The 19,905-nt window shown below is 51.2% G+C and overlaps 7 protein-coding genes across 7 annotated transcripts; 3 read left to right on the forward strand and 4 right to left on the reverse strand.

Annotated features, from left to right (window-relative positions):
* The first annotated feature begins 53 nt into the window (after positions 1 to 53).
* STEHIDRAFT_87469 (uncharacterized protein) lies at positions 54 to 1,128 on the forward strand. The gene is made up of 4 exons (XM_007310511.1): positions 54 to 183; positions 257 to 590; positions 660 to 751; positions 810 to 1,128. The coding sequence occupies exons 1-4, from the start codon at positions 71 to 73 to the stop codon at positions 1,033 to 1,035; spliced, it is 765 nt and encodes a 254-aa protein (XP_007310573.1). The 5' UTR covers positions 54 to 70; the 3' UTR covers positions 1,036 to 1,128.
* Positions 1,129 to 1,214: 86 nt separating this feature from the next.
* Positions 1,215 to 2,724, reverse strand: STEHIDRAFT_162868 (uncharacterized protein; the record flags this gene model as incomplete). Its single annotated transcript, XM_007310512.1, has 6 exons — positions 1,215 to 1,717; positions 1,779 to 1,875; positions 1,943 to 2,006; positions 2,060 to 2,292; positions 2,349 to 2,460; positions 2,696 to 2,724. The coding sequence occupies 6 exons, from the start codon at positions 2,722 to 2,724 to the stop codon at positions 1,215 to 1,217; spliced, it is 1,038 nt and encodes a 345-aa protein (XP_007310574.1).
* Positions 2,725 to 3,170: 446 nt separating this feature from the next.
* Positions 3,171 to 6,360, forward strand: STEHIDRAFT_105552 (barren; the record flags this gene model as incomplete). Its single annotated transcript, XM_007310513.1, has 8 exons — positions 3,171 to 3,629; positions 3,705 to 4,266; positions 4,322 to 4,876; positions 4,942 to 5,231; positions 5,309 to 5,429; positions 5,491 to 5,774; positions 5,841 to 6,098; positions 6,168 to 6,360. 8 exons carry the CDS (start codon positions 3,171 to 3,173, stop codon positions 6,201 to 6,203), a joined length of 2,565 nt encoding a protein of 854 aa, XP_007310575.1. The 3' UTR covers positions 6,204 to 6,360.
* A 287-nt stretch (positions 6,361 to 6,647) lies between these two features.
* Positions 6,648 to 7,496, reverse strand: STEHIDRAFT_142867 (uncharacterized protein; the record flags this gene model as incomplete). The annotated part of the gene is made up of 2 exons (XM_007310514.1): positions 6,648 to 7,358; positions 7,427 to 7,496. 2 exons carry the CDS (start codon positions 7,494 to 7,496, stop codon positions 7,045 to 7,047), a joined length of 384 nt encoding a protein of 127 aa, XP_007310576.1. The 3' UTR covers positions 6,648 to 7,044.
* Positions 7,497 to 8,537: 1,041 nt separating this feature from the next.
* Positions 8,538 to 10,221, reverse strand: STEHIDRAFT_87473 (NAD-P-binding protein). Its single transcript, XM_007310515.1, has 4 exons — positions 10,070 to 10,221; positions 9,954 to 10,009; positions 9,824 to 9,879; positions 8,538 to 9,739 (listed from the first exon to the last, which is right to left on the reverse strand). The coding sequence occupies exon 4, from the start codon at positions 9,631 to 9,633 to the stop codon at positions 8,635 to 8,637; it is 999 nt and encodes a 332-aa protein (XP_007310577.1). The 5' UTR covers positions 9,634 to 9,739; positions 9,824 to 9,879; positions 9,954 to 10,009; positions 10,070 to 10,221; the 3' UTR covers positions 8,538 to 8,634.
* A 244-nt stretch (positions 10,222 to 10,465) lies between these two features.
* On the forward strand, positions 10,466 to 13,381 carry STEHIDRAFT_87476 (MFS quinate transporter QutD). The gene is made up of 10 exons (XM_007310516.1): positions 10,466 to 10,878; positions 10,937 to 11,168; positions 11,230 to 11,334; positions 11,417 to 11,673; positions 11,729 to 11,737; positions 11,885 to 11,925; positions 11,979 to 12,038; positions 12,090 to 12,396; positions 12,462 to 12,752; positions 12,815 to 13,381. The coding sequence occupies exons 2-10, from the start codon at positions 11,045 to 11,047 to the stop codon at positions 13,244 to 13,246; spliced, it is 1,626 nt and encodes a 541-aa protein (XP_007310578.1). The 5' UTR covers positions 10,466 to 10,878; positions 10,937 to 11,044; the 3' UTR covers positions 13,247 to 13,381.
* A 3,497-nt stretch (positions 13,382 to 16,878) lies between these two features.
* STEHIDRAFT_125987 (uncharacterized protein) lies at positions 16,879 to 19,400 on the reverse strand. The gene is made up of 5 exons (XM_007310517.1): positions 18,657 to 19,400; positions 18,191 to 18,601; positions 17,781 to 18,140; positions 17,601 to 17,723; positions 16,879 to 17,542 (listed from the first exon to the last, which is right to left on the reverse strand). Exons 1-5 carry the CDS (start codon positions 18,738 to 18,740, stop codon positions 17,339 to 17,341), a joined length of 1,182 nt encoding a protein of 393 aa, XP_007310579.1. The 5' UTR covers positions 18,741 to 19,400; the 3' UTR covers positions 16,879 to 17,338.
* Between the last annotated feature and the right edge of the window lie 505 nt (positions 19,401 to 19,905).

The following is a 19,905-nucleotide window of genomic DNA, read 5'->3' on the forward strand; positions in this document are numbered from 1 at the left end:
AGACTCATCTTCCTTCTTCCAGCACACTCCCTGCACGTTCTCCGGAGGCCAATCTGAAACTTGTACGATCATGTACCTTGCTTCAGCCATAACTGCTGCCGCCACATTATCTTCTGGGATCATATTTCCCTTGTATATATATCCCAACGAAAGCTGTCCGGCGTGGACACCAGTGGAAGACGCGTAAGTCTAGACCTCCCCTGGTTCACACTTGTATGTTTGTTGGACGATCCTGATAGTCTTATTGCCTCATCAGGATATCGTCCCATCCGACACTTCCCTTCTGGCTTGTCGTCAATCCCGGGAGTGGCCCGGGGAATGCTGGTACTCAGCCGGACACGAACTACCAAACCTGCATCGCACAGCTCAAAGCGTTTAGCAATGCTGAAGTCCTTGGCTATGTGCATACTTCGAAGGGTACCCGCGCCTCCGCAGACGTTATCACGGACATCGACACATACTCGGGGTGGGATAGCGCATATCGTCCTGTTGGTATCTTCTTCGACGAGGCCGCTAGCACTGCAAGCGAAGAATCCTTGTATGCACAGTATGCCGCTGAGGTGCGCACCGACTTTGGCAGTGACAGTACGGTGAGCAGTTCAGTTGTCGAAGGCTATAGCCAAAATTGTGGCGAGACGCTCATCGTTTGGTCTAATTAGGTCGTCTTGAACCCCGGAACTTCGACGGATTCGAGTTACTTTAGCATCGCGGATATCATCGTTACTGAAGAAGAGTACTACTCTGAATTCTCGTTAGTCACGCATCTTTCCTTTATGATACCCTCTTGACAAGCTGGGTCATACATGCAGGAATAGTCAATTGACCATCGATGCCACGCAGCTTGCATCTAAGCAAGCTGTCATACTTCACGATGGACCTTCCGCCACGGACACGTCGGTGGTCAACCAGCTCGTCACGACAGACAAAGTCAAAGCTGTCTTCCTCACCGATTTTGCGAACGATGTGGCGTACGAAAATATCCCAACGGATTGGTCGAACTTTGTTGATGATGTACAAGCAGCAGCTGGTGCTTGATGTAAAGATAGACTTGACAGAATGAATACGATGGACAAAAAAGGCCATGATACTCATGCAAGTCTTGGAAAATATTAGCCCTCACTCTTTTCTGCCTTACAGTCAAATTCGAAACATGAAAGACTACGTTCCATGGAAAACAATAGTGCAAACAAAGTCGGACGTGTGTTTAAACTCCCTTAATACAAGGGGCATACAGAGGGCCCTGGCTTCAAGATTTCCAGAGCTGCGTCTCTCACTCTGTCATCAATAATCTTCCCCGGGCCTGGAATAATGGCATCCGCAAAATCGAAGTCCGGCCCCGCCCCTGCAAACCCATCCGCCACCTGAGCCCGCAAATCGATACCATTTAACAACGCTAACCTCGACACTTCGAAGTTATCGCTCGACGTCTCTCCAGTGCCGGGAGTGGTAGCAGTGATGTATTGTTCTTGGCCAAGTGGAAGCGACATGTTGAGATCAGCTGCTATCGCGGATATGGAACAATTGGCGTTCGAAGCCAAGAATGCATTGGCTGAGAGAAGCGCAGCCATGGCGCGAATGAGTGGGCTTGTGGTATTAGCGGTGGCGGACTCAATATTGGCATCGGTGGCCACGAAAACCTCGTCGAGAAGAGGACTGATGAAATCAGTTATATTCGCCAGGATGGGCAGTGGAGTTGGAAGGTTCACGGCTTCGACGGCTGTGTGTGGTGTGATCATGTCAGCTCATAAGAATGCACCACGATACAGAAGAGTACACACTGAACGGGTATGTGAGGACCGTTCCGAAAGTAGAGGAGCCGTTAGCAAGTGAGCCATTCAATAAATCCGCGAAACGTGTTGGCGTTCCGCCCACGGTCTGTGGAGAGGATGTCCTCGTCAAAAGCAGTTGTGGGGATCTCAAAGTGGATACAAGATATGCACACCTGGAATGCATAGTCGACACCAAACGCCAAGCCGAATAGAGATAATATCTTGCGAAGAGCGAACCTTATAGAAATTTTAGTAAGATAATGATTGAATCATTCCTACAACATGCGTACGAGTAGCCGGAGGCAGGCGAATCGACGAGGAGCGCCTTTCCTCTGAAGTCCTCGATGCTGTCGATACTGGGAATAGAAGCTATCGCTAGGCCTGCTCCTTGATCGAGCTGTCCTATGATGGAGACACTTTGGTTCTCGTTGAACCGGACGTTATAGATATTGTCGGCCGTGACTGCTGCCATATCGTAGCCTCCTGCGAGAAGATTGGCGATACCGAAAGTCGAGTTCGGTATCTACCCATTGATCCGTGAACCAAAGCAGATTATAGAATACGAGCTGGTGAACTCACCGGAGAAAATGTAACATTTAGGCCTTGGTCGGTGAAAAAGCCGAGCTGTGCTGCAACAGAGAATGTCGCAGTCCTAACAAAGCCACCGAAAATGAACTCATCTAGCGTATCGCTAGTGGCATAACAAAAATCAGAGATGAACAATGAGACGAATGTGATATGCGCCCAAAGGACGAAACTAGACGTATGCATAGTCCGTCAATGGTCTGTGATAGAAGAGTGAATGCTGCGACCCGATGAAGACTCAAAATGCACGGAATATACTGTGGTTAGTATAGATATATATCATGGGAGAGGTTATGAATGGCATTGCTTGTTCCTGACAGAGATGGACAGACAGGCTTCACAGGAACATGCGGTAGGATGGCAAAGACATGGGAAGGACTGCACTTTAATGCGGACACCTGGGAACACATGTCTAGGAGGTGACATACGGTAATAAATCTCACACGCCAGTATTGGGGATTACCCACCCTCTTTCCACGTAAAAGAGGATGCTTATCTCCAGATATTTGCCTCGTACTGCCAGTGAACAGCAGTAAACGCGGTTTTGACGGCCCTGGGTGCGATTGTGGCACGGGCCAAGACTAAGTATTTCAAGTGCAGAAAATGGAGTCGGGACCATCATAGAGAGACTGGAATCCAAATACTGTCCTCAACGTTGGTTCAGAAGGTAACGAAAGGCTCGTCGGATACGGAAGGTGGAAAGCCCTTGTCGGTGTGGCACCAGAGAAACGTGCGCGTGTCGGAGTTTACCGTGACGTCGAACGCGTCGCGTAACGCTGTGACCGTTGAACGGCTGGAATCTTGCACACAACCACGATGGCGACGCGACAAACCCGTCCACAACGAGCGCAGCGCCCTGCTCCTGCTTCACATGATGACTCTGACTCTGGCGACGAAACTGAACCTGAGACTCCTAGGCCCACTAAGTCTGCTGCCGGTCTTCGTAGGCGAATCAGTGAAGTTCAGGACAAGAGCTACGACGATGGGCCACGACCAGCCACGAAGACCGTGAACATCAACGACGATGCAGCAGAGAAGAGACGGAGGAGAAAGAGTACGAAGATTACTGCCATAGATAACGCCGAGGCGGGGCCTTCGGGCGCTGCAGGTGCTGGAGATGCGGATGGTGTGGCGGGGGCGGCGAACACTTCGAGGACCACGACGGGAGGACGCAAGTCCAACGCAGTAGCACTTCTGGAGACGCCTGTTATCAACGTTCCAACCGATGTAATGACCAGTAATTTTGAAGAATGGATGAAGATGGCCATGGATAATGTTTGCACTCATTTCTTGCGTCTTTATCCTTTTTTTCCAGCCCAAGCCATTGACACTATTGCTCGAATTTTGTAGAAAATCAATGCGGCCAATTCCTGGAACTTTGCTCTCATCGACTACTTTCACGACATGTCGCTCTTACGCAATGCGTCCGACGACACTATCAACTTTCAGCGCGCCTCCAGCACCCTCGATGGATGTGTCAAGATCTGGACTAGTCGTGTCGACAGTGTAGGCACAGAGACAGGCAAGCTACTCAGCAATCTAGCCAACGAGGGTCGAGCGGACGAAGACGAGGCAGAAGGATCGGACAACCCAGATTCTCAAGACCCATCGCAGCCACGGAAGAAATCGAAAGCTAAGGCCGAGGCAACCTTGGCGAAGAATGCCGCGCAACTGAAGAGCAAGAAGCTTGATCTCGAGTTCAGCGTCGACCCTCTCTTTAGGAAGACCTGTGCGGACTTCGACGAGGGTGGGGCTAATGGCTTGTTGATGAATCATTTGAGCCTGGGGGTCGGCAGCGAGGGAGGATTGAGGGTTATCTTTGACGCTAGTGACTCTATGGGACAAGAAGACGCGGACGAGACAGAGGATCGAGACGAGCCAGTTGAGGAGGTTGATTTGAGTCAGCTTCGCCGTAAGTTCATTTTTGTTCTATGCTATCGGCCGTCAGCTTATACTCTGTCTACCAGAGAAATATCTCCCGGATCTGGATGCCCTTGACTCGAAAGCTATTTGCCATTCCCTAGATGACTTCGCATTCTCCAAAGATCCGTTCTCATTCGACGAGTCCACTATGTTCCGTGAACCCAGCCAAGCTCCGCTTGACGACGACGCTGATGGCGGCGACTTCGGTGCACCTCAAGACACCTATGGCTCCGCTGTTAACGTGGATGGCGATGGCGCGGGCCCTGCACTGGAGGAGGACTTTTTCGCAGGCAACGATCCCATGGACACCTTCGAAGACGCTGGCATGAGTCCCGAGGGCATGGACGATGGTGCTACCCCTAGCTTCGACAACGAGCAGTACAACGCTGGTGCTGGTGGTGAACAAGGCGGAGGTGCTGGCGCTGGAACCGGTCCATATGGACCGTTTGACCCTCGACGGATGCGGACTGAGAGTGACAGGATTATAGCGATGACAGAGGGCGATGGGCAGGGAGGGATGATCGAGCTGTTTGACCAGTCATTCTTGAAGAATTGGGCAGGGCCTGAGCATTGGAAATTACGCAGGGTTGTTAAACGTCGTAAGTATTTGCTGAGCATGTGCGAGATTTTCACTGTCCCATCTGACAGACGTATCTTTTGGCAGCTGAACCGAATGCGGAGGCGTCTGGAAAGACGAAGAGAGACAAGAAGGAGGCTTTCCGAATCGATTTCCTGACCCCCGCTGAAAAGGACTACAAGGAAACCGCCAAGACACTTTTCGCCCCCGTCACCAAAGGTGCTGGTATCAATCTACCGAAGTCCGGACCGTCGACCAAGACGAGGAAGGGAAAGAAAGGTGGCAAGGAGAAGGAGAGGGAAGACTATACCCTTCCTTACGACATGCACTTTACCAGCAAGAAACTTGATAATCTCTTCTTGAAGCCCGACTTCAGGGTAAGTAGCCTACAATGCCTGTTCACTCGTGCGCGATCAACCTCCTAACACATCATCTGTGCTTGATCACGGTATAGGTTAGCATGCGTCATCAGAACGGTCGCAACAACCAGCAAGGTGATGGCGAAGTCGACGAACATTTCTGGGCTCAGGCAGCTGCAGATCAAGCTGCTGCGCGCAATCAGGATGGCGACGACAGTAAGTCATTATCTACGCTCTTTTCTTCTGTTTCAGCCTTTATGACGCATGACCTATGTAGCTATGGATGAGGGTGGTATCCCCTTCAACACACAATTCTTCCAGGATGACTTCAACGACGGCGCTGATTTTGACGATGACATTGGCCCCAGCGGAATCGATCCTGCCGAGCAAGACCTGCTCGCAGCTACTCAGGGTCAATCGAGGAGAGTACGTCCCGAGAGAGTCAACTTCACGAAGAAGGCGAAGAAGGTGGATGTCAGAAAGTTGAAGGATAATATCTGGAAGAGTTTGGATATCATCTGCCCGGAGAAGAAGGAGGACGATGAAGAGGATGTTTCGATGGTAAGCCATTCGACAGTATACCCCTTAATTTTCGCACTTTGCTGAGTTATGTTTGGCGTGCGGTAGGAAACTGACGAAGGGACAGATCCGAACGAGGCTCGCACGTTCGACACTGTTATTACTGGTCTCAAAGCGTCCTATCCTCCGGACAAACTCTCTGATCTCAGCACCAGTTTCTGCTTCATCTGCCTTTTGCATCTTTGCAATGAAAGAGGCCTGAAGCTGAAGGGTGGAATCGATGATGATGAGGTTCCGTACGACGAGCCGATGGAGGAAGATGAAGAGACCGAGAAGGATAAAGTTGGTAACATCTGGGACATCAAGGTATGATTTGCTCTGACTTTTAGTGCCTGTGCCGGTTGACTGACGACGCGGTGCGCATTCTCTCAATAGGTTTTCCGCGATCCGACTGCTATACCAGCAGCATAAGCTTCCACGTATTCAGAGGCTCAGTGACCTGGTTCTCGCCACATCTGTGGCGTGTAAATATTTGTGTTTCGAGCTATCTTATAACTTTTCCTTCGAACATCTGTATCCATCTATCTCTTTGATTACTCTAAATGACTGCGTAACGACATCTATCCCGCCACATGCCTATCTTCGCATTCCGGTTCAAATCTCTGCTGTCTTTGTTTCCCCTTTCGTGTATATCGTTTGCTGTATAAACGAACACGTGGTCGTCATAGACGGGCCTGTAAGTTCCTGAGATGCCTTCTTTGTGAGCCGTGTGTGTCCATTTGTCGACTTGTACAGAGTCAAAGCACACAGGGGCCAATGTGTCAAATATCAGGCTTAGTACTGCAAGACGATATTACGCAAGGCAAAGAAGATGAATTTAATTTGAGAATATTGGACTGCTCTACAGACAATAGACGGGGGTATCGTGTGTAAGGAACGCATGGGGCACAGCCGGGGTGATATTGATACAAGAGGATGCAACTCGTAGAGTGTGAGTATGACAAGAAACCAGATGATATGCTACAATGGAAGAAACGATGAAGTAATGAGGGGACATAATTGCTAAAGATGAGAGATGAGAGATTCTATGGATACAGTCGCCGCAGGCGTTGATGGAAAACTATAAAAGGGGATAAAAAGGCAGAAATTGATACAGTTTGTGTCATCATGTCATCGTGACATCGTGGCCAGTCGTTATCGTATTCCACCGCTCGTCGTCGTGAAGGCCCAACCCCCAGTGGCCCCTGCCAACACTCCACGCTCACTATCAAAGAAGAGCCTAGTGTGCAGCAGAAGCGTGGCCTCCAAGCATTCATCGCAGCCTCGCCAAACGGTTCAACCAAGCTGGCCTTGAGCTCCTGACAGCCTTGCCACGGACAACGTCATGTTTCCGGTGTGCGTCGCAGTGTTTCGTGAAGTGGGCTAGTTGGCTCTGAGGGAGCTCAAACTCGTAGCGGGCGACCGTGGTGTCGACACCGGCAGACTCGGGAATGACGGCTATGATGTCGGAGGAGGAGATGCGTGCGCAGGGAGAGTCGGTTGCACGGAAGTGCGTGAGGGCTTTGGAGTCGTTAACGAACATGTAGACGTCAAAATATTTTTCTTCTTCGCCGTGTGGACGAGCAGCTAGGAAGACACAAGCGGGAGGTGGCATCAGTAAGGGACGCATACACAATAACAGAAGAAGCACATACCTTGGACAACAACAACCTCACTGTTAACAAGGGCGAAACCAATAGAGCCGTAGGAAAGGTGGAATGACATGATGGTGGTTCGATATAAAGATCGGGGAGTTTAGATATGAATATGGTGTATAAATGATACAGGTGCTTGAGAGCTAGAGTTACTGCAGAAGGAGAAGGAGACGGAAGCCTGCTCTAGAGGAGAGGAGATGGAGGAGCCACAGGAATGAGAGCGCGACGACGTTATATGCGATTCGCAGACTATTGTTCTAACATGGCACAGAAGACTCAGAAATGAAGGCCGGTGTTTGTTCCAGAACGGGCAAACGAAATGGGCGCGATCACGTACGCTGCTGGCTCGTTTAGGCGCCAGCATAATGGCCGGCGGACAGCAGCCGGTCTAAACAAAAGCGAGGGCAATGAGGCGAAGACCACGACAATGGACAGGCCCTAATTAGGCGGTCACATGATGCGATTGTGAACGCGCTTCCATATTTGGCGGGAACCGTGAGCGTGGCGCACTCACAGCGTCGGTCGAAGTTCATTGTCTGCTCTGACCATCATGGGAACAATGCAGCCTCGCGGTGTCAGCGAAACCGCATATGAGCTCCATATGTGCATCCTGGCTCCTTCGACCCTCTTATCTCGGAAATGCTTGTTTTACGTCCATCGTGTGTGCGCCTCGTGATCAACAACTTTGTCGCTCTACTCGTAAATCGGAAGACAAAGTTCATCTTTCAGGTACCAATACAGGCAGCGCAAATGCCGGTCAAGCATTAGCACTCTGCTCTCGACACAACAAGCTCGACAACCCACGGTATACCAGAGTCGTTGGCCAAATGGACCCTGGCTGTTGGACACACTAGAGGCACCGAGTCAGATCGAAACCCTTGCGGAGGCACCTCTTACAAGTGTCAGTCCGCGCGGATACCCGCCACTATCGTTCTGTTGCCCCGAGATACCTGAGATCTTCAGTTCTGTTATCTGGCACGATGCTGTTCTGCTCTGATGCCCGTGCGCATCATGTGGCGACATTTTGCGCTGTGAGCAGAAGTCTCCCGTTACACGTCTGTTGAACGTCAAAAATCGAAGCAAATCTGAAATCCGCCTGCGGTGGATGATGCTCAAACATGAGCTATGGCTGTAAGCCGATGGACCTGAGTAAAAGTGTTTTGTGGTAGTCGAAAGCACTCGCTGAAAGGCATCCAAGACAACACAACCTACTGTTCGTTCTTCTCGACGACGGCCCGGATAGTCTCCTTCACGACCTCAACTGGTAACTCCTCTACGCGTTTCTCCGTCCACAGAGCGTCCTGAGCGAAACCCTGATACAGCATCATCTCTGTTCCCTTGACCACTTCCCACTCATGAGCCTTTGCCAGCTGCGCGAAGGCCGTCCGCACTCGAGGAAAATAACAGGCCTCCAGGACCACGCCTTTCTCCTTTTTCTCCAGGAAAGCCGTCACGATCTCTCTTGCCAACATCTCCCCTTCAGAAACGGGTGGATAGTTGGGCACGGTCCCTACGATACAGACGGGAGCGGCAAGGCTTCGTGCCTGTTCGACGGAAGAGACGTGCAAAAGTTGACCTTTGAAGCCGGTCGACTTGAATCCCGCGACGACGGCGTCTACCTCTGCTGCATCACGGCTGACAAGATAAACGACACCTGCGCCCATCATCTCTCCCACCGCGTACACAGCAGCCCGGCACGCGCCACCGCCACCGATAACTAAGGCTGGCCTTCCCCGCTGTCTCTCCTGTAGTTCAGGATGATTTCGTACGAGCGCTTCCTTTGCTCCTACACAGTCTGTGTTCGTCCCGATGTATCGCCTCTCGCCCGTAGAGGGGTCAAGTCGGACGAAGAGCGTGTTCATGGCACCGATGCGGACCGCGGCGGGTGTTAGATGGGTACATTGTTCGAGGAAGGCGATCTTGTGTGGCATGGTTATTGAGGCGCCGATGAAAGAAGGTGCGTGCATGAGGGGAAGGAAGGAAGAAATATCGGATGATTCATGAAGGGCATACGTCCATGGAAGGCCAAGATTGGTGAAGATTGAGTTGTGGAAGAGCGGCGAGAGAGAGGTAGCAATCGGATCGCCGAAGAGGTAGAGCGTTCGAGGGATGGACGTGGAGTTGAGTGTGGTGAGACCGTACTCCGAGCGGGAGAGGGGTAGACTGTCAGAGGGTGGATGAAGAGATGAGGAGTCGAGGGCGCCCATGATGTTGATGCTAACTGGGCGAGTTTTTTGGACGAAGTGCTATATAGCACTGTTTTGCCGTTTTGCGACAGGCGTAGACTAGAAGGTGACGCGAAGCAATTGATAGCTATGTGATGCGATTGGCATCAATGAACACGATGTCAGCGAAGATTCACCTTCATCATCATGCACATGACGAACTCCAACGAACCGGTGTGATGCACAATGTTGTTATAAGAAGACTACACTCCGCAAGTAGTGCTCAAACTATTGAGAGACCATCAAGAGAGTAGTAGAATGAGTCGAACATAAAACATCTTCAGTTCGAAAGCGAGACGTACAGACAAAAGCTTGAATTTAATGAGCCTGCGCTCGTCCTAGAGTTCTACGATTCGCTCTGTATATAAACGACCATTGAGACGACGAGAAGATGAAATGAAAGTAGACGGTAACGGACATGTCTGGTACACCACAGTAAGAAGACTAGTTTTGCCAGCGCTGGCACTGGCAATGGTGTGTCGGAGAGTTTGCCGACGGCCTCCCGAAACGTCCGATTGATCCTATATTCAGTCATTTCAGGACCGATGTAATTCTCGAAATGTGGCCAACAAAAAAATCTCGAGGACGGTGTGAAGGGACATGATTGTTGTGTCAAGTAGGAGGATGGTGAAAGAACGCGGTTCAAGCGTTCAGAGATATTTGACCGTCAAAGCGCCACTGAGCTCAAGCTCCGTGCCGAAGAGATAACAGCCACTCTACACATATAAGTTTGACGGCCAACCACAACTTACTCTCAATGAAGACTCCATCCATGCCCACAAGTCTTCCTTCTATCCCTCGTCCCGACCTGTAATTCAATCGTCTTCAACCTTTATTTTGCTCTAGAGCTGTCGGACAGATCCAGCGGCCGTCTGTTCTCTCCGAGTCTAACACGTTCTCTGCTACCGTCAGATAGGCCCTATAGGAAGGTCTACGTGCTACCGATGCTACCTCACTTCATCTAAGAACAGAACATGTTGACGTCCAAGTCTTCGAGTACTCTGCCGATGAATTTTGCAGCATCTTTCACTATGATCTTGTGGTCTTCTTTCGAGGCCGAGGCAAATAAGACTTGCCATTTACGGCCGAAATTTGCACGATTTTCCCCGCATGTGACGAGGAGCGGCCGATATGGGGGGATGACTCCCAGTTTAGAGCACGAGTGACGATACTTTTCCTCAAAGCAATCGCTCTTCGAAAAGCCTGAAGTCCCATTCGCATACGGAGGTAAGTTGTGTGAACTCATCAGATGGAGTTGGGCAGAATCACTCATCGAAGACCCCAGCTACCAGGTCCTCGCCTTTCTCCCACTCCTCCTTAGCATTCCCGACGTCGCTCTGCGCCTCAAGTGGTTTCACGACCTGCGTTCGCATCCTCTACACTATTTCCGAGGATGGGACTCAACCTGTTCAACATAAAGGAAGATCCCGCTAGACCGAGCCCTCGCGAAATTTATAACTGGCGTGTGTACGTATTGGCGATCGCGGCTTCGTGGGGATCTGCAGCCTTTGGTTATGGTCCGTCCGTTTCCATTTGTCCATTATCAATGCTCGGTTCGAAACTTATTGTACGCCATAGACTCGGCTTTCATTGGAGGGACCCTGGGTTTAACGTCGTTCAAGAACGATTTTGGGATCGACAGTACGAGTTCGACAGGCTTACAAGCTAGGATCGTCTCGACGTGTACGTCCCATCACACCCTTGTCATCACTCATCGTACGCTCTTGAACGTTTCCTTAATCACATCATACTATCTCCCTTCTAGTCCAAGCTGGATGTTTCTTCGGCGCTATCCTAATATATTTTTTCAACGAACTCTATGGCCGTAGACGCAGCCTACTCCTTGCTGGAACGGTCTTCAACGTCGGTGTTATACTTCAGTTATGTTCTGCCCATCGGATCGGTATGCTTTATGCTGGAAGGGCACTCGCTGGGCTGGGCATCGGCTCCAGTAGTCTTGTCATTCCACAGTATATCTCGGAATGCGCGCCAGCAGGCATCAGAGGTGGCCTCATTGGCATGGTGAGCTGGGATCTGATATGTGGTCCACGTACAATTAACTGACAGCTCTCTTCAGTTTGAAATTGTGAGATCTCTCTCATCTTTTTGTGTTGGCTTCTGCTTCTCGGGAGCCTCTCTTGCACATGTCTGGAAATGCTGATGGTGAATATGCCGCCACCCTGTCACATTCTACGCTCCACTATGCTTCGCCGCACTACGTCGAACATTCCAGTTATTGCAAATCGGCACGGTGTTCGGTTTCTGGATCAACTAGTAAGTTCACCGTGTGTTCATCACTCTACCTCCACTCACGCTGCGTTCTCAAGCGGCGTAAACAAAAATATGGCTGCCACACGCTCACAATGGCAAATTCCCGTCGCTATCCAGTGAGCATTGTTGTTTCCGCGATCACTACCAGACTTCTCATGTTTCCTCAGATTTATCCCTATCAACCTCATGATCATCATCATGTACTTTATGATCGAAACGCCCCGCTGGTTGGTACTCAAGGGAAGGGAAGAGCAGGCCTTGAAGAACTTGACCTGGTTGCGTCAACTCCCTGCTGACCACTCGTACATCCAAAACGAAATGGCTGAATATCGTGCTCAACTCGAGCATGAGATGCACATTACCAACGGGACAGGCCTTGGCGCTATCATCCGCGAGTCCTTCTCTCCGCAGATTCGCTCAAGGATTTTTATCGGTTGTGGCCTTCAACTTGCGCAGAATACGACTGGTATCAATGTCCGTACAACCATCCATTCGTCTAACGTGTGACATCGTGTTCGCTGACCCAATCGTTCCCCTAGGCTATCAACTACTTTAGCCCGAGCATCTTCGAGGCCATCGGCTTCTCGGGCACGTCTGTAGGGTTGCTAGCGACAGGAGTGTATGGGCTCGTAAAGACGGCTTTTTCAACCTTCTCTTTCATCGTTCTCGTCGACCGGTTCGGACGGCGACCACTACTTCTCATTGGCTCGGCAGGATGCATCTTATCGCTCTACTACCTCTCCGGCTTCTCGAGTATTACACACTCTTTCTCCGATTCAGCCACGGGCGGTCCAGCGAGCAGAGCAGCCATAGCTATGATTTACATCTACGTAAGCCTCTTCTGACCCATTAATATTTCGATAGGACGTACCAACGGCTCACCATTCTCCAGGCTATGTTCTATGCTACTTCGTGGAACCTCTCCTGGATCGTATGCGCGGAGATATTCCCGACACGAGTACGGTCTTTCTGCCTCGTACTCACCACCTGCTGGCAATGGCTCGGCCAGTTCATCGTCGTCTATTCCACACCGTACATGATTGAACACATCACCTACGGCACCTTCCTCTTCTTCGGTTCGTGCACCGTCATCGCCTTTTTTGCGATATGGCTCTTCTTGCCCGAGACGAAGGGAGTGTCGCTGGAGAATATGGACTTGTTGTTTGAGAAGCGGGGCTTGGCGTGGGTAAAGAGGAGGGAGTATGATGTGGTGATGGAGGCAAGGAGGAGTGGGACTGTGACGGAAGTGAGCTCGCAGTCGGACGCGTCAGGTGTGGCGGGCGAGCCGGAGAAGGAAGAGAGGAATCTTGTGGAGATGGCATAGGTGCACTCAGTGGTCAAAAGTCGATCCAGGTGGAGGATTGTGCAGTGAGCCTGAGGTGCTCCGACAAAATTGTACGTTACTATGGAACGATGCAGCGGTGAGCCGTCGCCGCACAGGAAATGAACAGGATTAGGCCCAGTGCTGACAGATTCCGTTTACTCATTGGATCATCCAGCCACGGTGAGGACATAAGGTCATGTATACCGAATACTAACATGCTCTGCGTTCGAAGTGGAACGTCCAGGGGGTTGTTCCATCGAGCGATTCCAGTTGACAGATGACACTAGCAGCTATTGTACTGGGGCCTCAAGTGCGGACCCAGTTGTCATTTCTTTAGCCACCAAAGTCCACATCGCGAGGCATTGGTCGCATACCTAATACGGGCTAAGACGGGGCTAACTTCGCGGTCAAGATACCAGGGGCCGATTGCTGTTATTCGGCAATGTGGCGTTCTCGCATACTTCTGAAACATAAGGAGACAGCGTATGCTTGGAGACGAATCCCGGTCGCACCTCGAAAAATTTGCGACTACTAGATGGGCGACTTGGTATCCTTGCACGAGTCTGAGCCCGAGAATTCGCGGCCGACCAAATAGCCCCGAGGACTCATGGTGCCCGAACGAGAGGTGGAGAGACGTGTTGGCATTTCACCATCAGCGCCGACTCCGCATGGTCAATTCCTTCTGTTCGAGAAGAAACCTTGTTAAAATGAAGACGACGATCATAGGAAGAATTGGATATCGTTTGTATTCGGTCGTAGCGGAAGTAGACCTTGTGGCGTGGACGGCCAGAAGGCTTTCGTCAGTTCTCATGCAACCCAATCTGAGCAATCTTTCTCCAGTCGCCACCTCAATGATAGGCCGAAAATACTTAGTCCAGGTCAGTAAAGGGGTTGATGACGCGGAAACATTCTATGAGAGGGAAGTGAACTCGAACGAATCAGACGGCGCGCTGGGTGTGTGGCGCCGCAGCCGCCAACTCTCCAAAATAATCGCATCGCGATACTCACAGGTCCAGCTTCTTGAACGGCGACACGTTGAACTTCTCACACCCGACTTTCAATTATGTGGACGGGAGGTCGGAAGGTTTGAACTCTATCTCCGATTTAGTTCAATGGCAACGCAAATGAAGTGTTTGACGTCGCAATGCGAAGTACGCTTCGCTTTGAAGCCGGCGACGGCATTGTTAATGAAGCTGGCCGAGGAGCAGCAATTTAAGGATATTATAGAGAAACGTGCCCTCTGCTTATGGCTTGTATTTCCATCATACTTAGTATGAGGAAGACTTATTCACAGCCTCTTTGCCACAGCGTGGAAAAAGTCTGGAGTACCTAGCAGCGCTCCGGTAGATCGAGACAGGAACAGAGCCTTGGGAAGCAAGGGCACTGAGGAAGACAGAAACCACATTTGGTAGAGCGGGGAGATCCATCAAGGGTCGAAACACTACTTGGGTACGTGGATTCGCGCCCCTGCTGCCCGATATTGATGGCGGTCCATAGTAAGTAAATTATATTTCTCTTCGGGATGCCAGCCAGCATTAACAGAGATTCCAATGGTGCCGATAATTGCGATGCGGATTCATGGCCGTTTCATACCTGGGCCAACGGACATATGACCTGAGGACAGGTTAAGCTGTATCGGGCTGTCTAGAAACTTTGCGGTGTAATGAGTCTGTGTGTCCACAGAAGACCTGACAGAAGACCTGAGTCTCTTGGAATAGAACAGATGATGAAGACGGACATGCCTCCGCTAGAGCGGGGACCCATCTGCAAGAGAGAGCGGTCTCTGACGCCCTCCGTCTCAATCCGAATCATTGGCGAAAAGGCTTACTCCGCTGGGCATTGACGGCGGCATCCTACCTACCACCACCGCTTTCAAAGCACGAGTACTCGATGGAACTTCGCATAGTACATTGATTTGCGGCTCTTCCCACAACTTTGTTGAGTCGCACCAGATTAAGAGACACGATCAACTCGAAGCGCCTGGCCGCAGGATGATCCAGATATCCTTCTCTCGTATCATGGACGCAAGACGAAGGAAGTACTTGGCTTGAGAAGGACCGCAAAATTGCTGGGCCAAATAAAAGGACCCAGAAAAAGGACCCAGGCCAAAACCGAGTCCTCCTCGCAACACCCACCGACGAAGAAGCTGGGCAGCTTTCGAAGACTGATGACATGAGACTTTGGCCTAGTAGCTCCAGAGAAATTTTGGACGGGTGGTGCAGCGTGTGTAATACGATGCAAAAATATGAAACAGCAGCAACCTCAGGGGTCGGATAGGAAGGAGGATACTGCAGGCCTTGGAGACCCACAGGGTTCTCTCAAGTCACCCCGAGGGGTAGCGGGGAATGAGTACCCGCCGCCACATCCGAGGCACGACCCCAAAGTCAACTCGGAGATCTACCGTCTGTTTCTGATCTCGGCGAATATTTTTGCTAGATCGAATCCCCTCAGGGTTAGAGAAGAGACTTCCATACCTCCGGACACGACGGGTGAGTGCGACGGCTCTAACGAAATATGAAAATCATCGTGTCGTAAAGAGTTTTTAGGCGTTAGCTACTGACAGCGCGACCTTCGTGGGAGACACTTTGTGGATCGAGGCATTCATAGAAATGACCGATATATCATTCAATACTAGTACTGATGTACATACCTTGAAAGAGGCTGACTCGGAGATCAAGCCAGTCCTCATAACCTCGAGGATGAGACCGCGATGACAACCATTGGCGTTATCCTCCCATTGTCAGTGGTGCAAAAAAACACCAATGACTGCCAGTGGTGGCAGACTCGGAGACCGTACGCGCGTCCGTCCCAAGTCCGTCCAGCACTGCGTACGAGATGACGACCGGCGGCTGCACATGGAGAGCGGGATGCTGGAAGGGTATCGAAAGAAGTTGAACCTTGTCGCCACTCGATCTACTGACCGTAGAATCGGAATGGACCCCATTCGCTGCGGTTCAAGCGTTCGAACCCTTCTATTAACACTGCCCTTTTCTTCCGGCTTTTTACGACATTTGTAAACGGCCCTCGGAGGCAGAAATCGCGTGCCCAACGTGTTTTCCTCGTGTTCGGCGGATAGTGCCGCCGGCATGCAATTAGAAACGAAGCTTGGGCACGAAACACTCAGTTTTACCTCTCTTAGGGCTGTCATTTGGTTTCAAATACTCGGACACGCCTGAAGTCCTCATGAGCCGTCCGGGCTGTAACGCGGTGGGGCGAAGTATCGAATAAAGTGCCAGCGATAGCCCGGAGCATGGACATACATACAGCTGTTCAACAGGGTCAGGAACGTCGAGGGCAGTGGGTAAACCCAGCTGAAGTTCATTTACTACTAGATTAGATATATTCCTATGCAAGCCATCAGAATGGAAGTTCATACGTTGGCAATGGCAGTCCGAGGCCTTCACGCTAGCCACGGACCGTGGAGCCTCGAGACGGACAGCCAAGATGACTCCTGCTGGCAGAGATATGACTCCAACTGTCGCCGTTCAGAAGAAGCCAGATTTCCGTGGTCTACCGAAGTCGGACGAAGGGGTAGATGGTCCCCGAATTGCTTTCGCCCCTAGGCTGCGCGTTGTGTTGTTTACATACTCTTTAGTGTACGTTGGGAAAGGACAAGAAATAGAGTGAAGTGCATTATTATTTATTTGACGTGGACGGTAATGTTCTGTGCGAGGATCGGATACAGTAGAAGTGCGAATAGAACGACAGTAGAGAGACAAGAGCGACGGTGAGCAAAATGATTAAAGAGTATTATCCGAGACGAGCAACGAGAGGGGCGAGGTGAGTCAGATACGAGGGGAGATACAGTGCAGTTCCAGGAAAGCGGGCGGAAACCAAAAGCAGTATACACAAGGAATTTGAAGGGACTTCTGTAGCCAACAACGTCCACAAGACTTTAGAGTTGCTATCATGCAGGAAAGAGAGGTGGAGAGAGAGATCGGAGCAAAGAACAGTGTAGTATGTACAACCTGACGAATAGTATCGACCGGATGATGAGGTCGATGAGAAAGAGCGACCATAGTGCATAGGCAAAGCACAAGAAAACGAATGGGGTTGTTCAACCCGCGGGGATTCGACGACAACGACTAGGGACTAGAAATGTGCGCCCTGCGGTGGAGTGCCACGAGGGTGCATAAGTTGAAGCTGAACCTGCCAGCTTCCTTTGCTGACATGCTCCAGATGAACCAGGGCGAGGTCAGAGGCGTGGATCCCGTCGTGTCCTCCAATCTTCCAGTTCTGATTGGCTGCAGCCGAGCCAGCATCACCGTCGTCGTCCATCGGGCGGTTTTGGTGCTCCTATTATCAAAGTCGAGTCAGGATGTGTTTAACGTCAAACCAAGAGGAGACTACGTACGGCGATGAAACGCTCCACGGTCTTCGCGACGTTCTTGGCCAGCTTCGCGCGAGTCACAGGCTGCGGTGGTGTCCTGAAGTCGCGGGTGGGGATTTGCCTTGACCAAGAGGCATAACCGGGCCACTGATTCCCATACGTGCATCAGACATCGGCTACAGGTGGAAGGGACGACAAACTCACATTGATACGAACCGAGATGGAGGGCCCGCAGTCGCTAAGCATCGAATCGTCGCGCCCTTGTAGGCCGGGGATCCGATTTTGCATGATGAGGACAATGGGGATACCGTCGATAAGTTCTCCATTCTTGACGTCCTTGAAGAAGATAGTGGGCTTCAACGCGATATCTTCGACGTAGCGTTTGCGGTCGCTCATAGTGTGGGGCTTGTACTTTTTCTGGGGTACAATGGGACCGCGAGTAGAGGAGTTGACGATGACTGCTCCACGAGGACCAGGAGCGGAGACGGAACGTCCACGAGATGGGAGATGCGAGCCCATAGCGGGTTGCAAGAGATGGGTGGGGGATCTGTTCGGGGACGAAACCTGATACACAGTAAGACAACGCAGCGAGCAGCGTCTATGAGATGACTCACTTCGGACTTGATCGAATACTCAACTTGAGAACGAATTGTCGGCGAAGACGTCTGAGACTGCGTGCCAGACGCGATATGGGTGTACCTTTCGTTTGGGGAAAGGAAGGGTGTATTCGGAGAGTACGCGAATTTGCCGGACTCATCCGTAGTGGACGAGGAATCACCGTAGGAGGGAGTCATAGGGCTCATGTAGGCGGACGAAGGGGTCATCGACGGGTACGGATGGTTGTTGGGGAGACTGGTATCGACATAAATTTGGGGAACGTGGTCGTGCTGTGGATAAGGGTTGATCTGATTCTGAGCGAAAGATTGGGGCTGGGGAAGGGATAGCCCCTGTGCCATCCCGGGCATATTAAGGGCATCGAGAGGGAATTCCCAAGAGTACGCTGAGACATCGTCGTTCTGCGGTATCTGACCAAAATCATCAGTAAGAGAGATGAACGAGGACTGGAAAGTGCTAACATACATCAGCTGCTGAAGTAGCAAACAACGCATCCCCGAAGTGGTCCACCATTCCATCATCAAGGTAGGGCGCGTCGTGCTGGGCCATATTGAGTGCGTAGGGTGGAGGAAGAATTGGGTGGCGTGAGCTGAAGGAGCTACGGATGAGGTGTGGACAGGGGGAGAAGGTAAGAGGCTCGTATCAAAGCAAGCTTGGGGGGTCTTGTATATGAGGGGGGTCGCACTGCTTGAGGAGAAGGCGATGCAAGTTGGGTGGCGGAGAGGGCAGTGTGGTTATATAGGAAAACGGGACCGTGACGGGCGCACGTCTGTGACCCAAACAAGGACATTGCCTGGGTATGGTGGCCAATCCTAGGGTTTGAGGAACATGTTCACACGGCAGCCTGGTTAGGATAAGCCCTAAACTCGATCTGAATCTCATGCCGGATCGCCAGCCCTAACCGGGTATGCGGTGCACTAGAGCTCATCTCGTCGATTACAGGCTTACCTTGCAATGAAAGTCTACAAAGTTCACTTCCAATGAGTAGTGTTTGGGACGGCTTTACGAGGACATGATTGCAAAAGGCATCGAGTGAGGGTCCTCGCCTGGCGCTAGTTGGCTACAGCGTCTATTGATGAGGCAGTCCTCAGAACCTTCCATAGCGAGGGCAGTGTAGAGCTGTATGGACACACAACGCAATAAAACATCGATAAGAGCTGAAATACATCCTAGAACGAAGAGGCAGTGAGTAGAACGTGAGGATGGAAGGGGTGCGGACAAGGCGCGAACGACGAGCGTCGAACGGGCATTCGGATGGGTGCGCGGAGTTGCGTGCCGCGGTGAACGCCGTGCCGGGACCAATATTAGAAGTCAGATCCGATCGATCGTAAGGAATCCCCACAGCTGTACAGTACCACGGGAGACACGCCGTTTGAATGTCGGCCATAGAACAACGGCGACGCCGCCGCCGCACAAAACTGAGCATACTGATTCTCCTAGCTTGTTACTGGACGTCTGCTCCACTTTGCGCCGTAGAACTTTGACTGCGCGCAGAATCCTCAGGATGATCTATGATTCCTTATTTTGTGCATTTGTGACTCTGACCTCCGTGACGACCCGATTGCCCATCCGTGGACGTACACGGAGCAACATGTGTGGCACTCGAAGCATATGACCAGAGTGGGGCAGACTCAGCCGGTTTGGTAAGATTCAAGGAGACCTACGCTATCGGCACTCATTCCACCACCCAAGCCCTCCGGAGCTGACCTCACAA

Source organism: Stereum hirsutum, assembly GCF_000264905.1.
Source record: "Stereum hirsutum FP-91666 SS1 unplaced genomic scaffold STEHIscaffold_20, whole genome shotgun sequence".
NCBI lineage: Eukaryota > Fungi > Basidiomycota > Agaricomycetes > Russulales > Stereaceae > Stereum > Stereum hirsutum.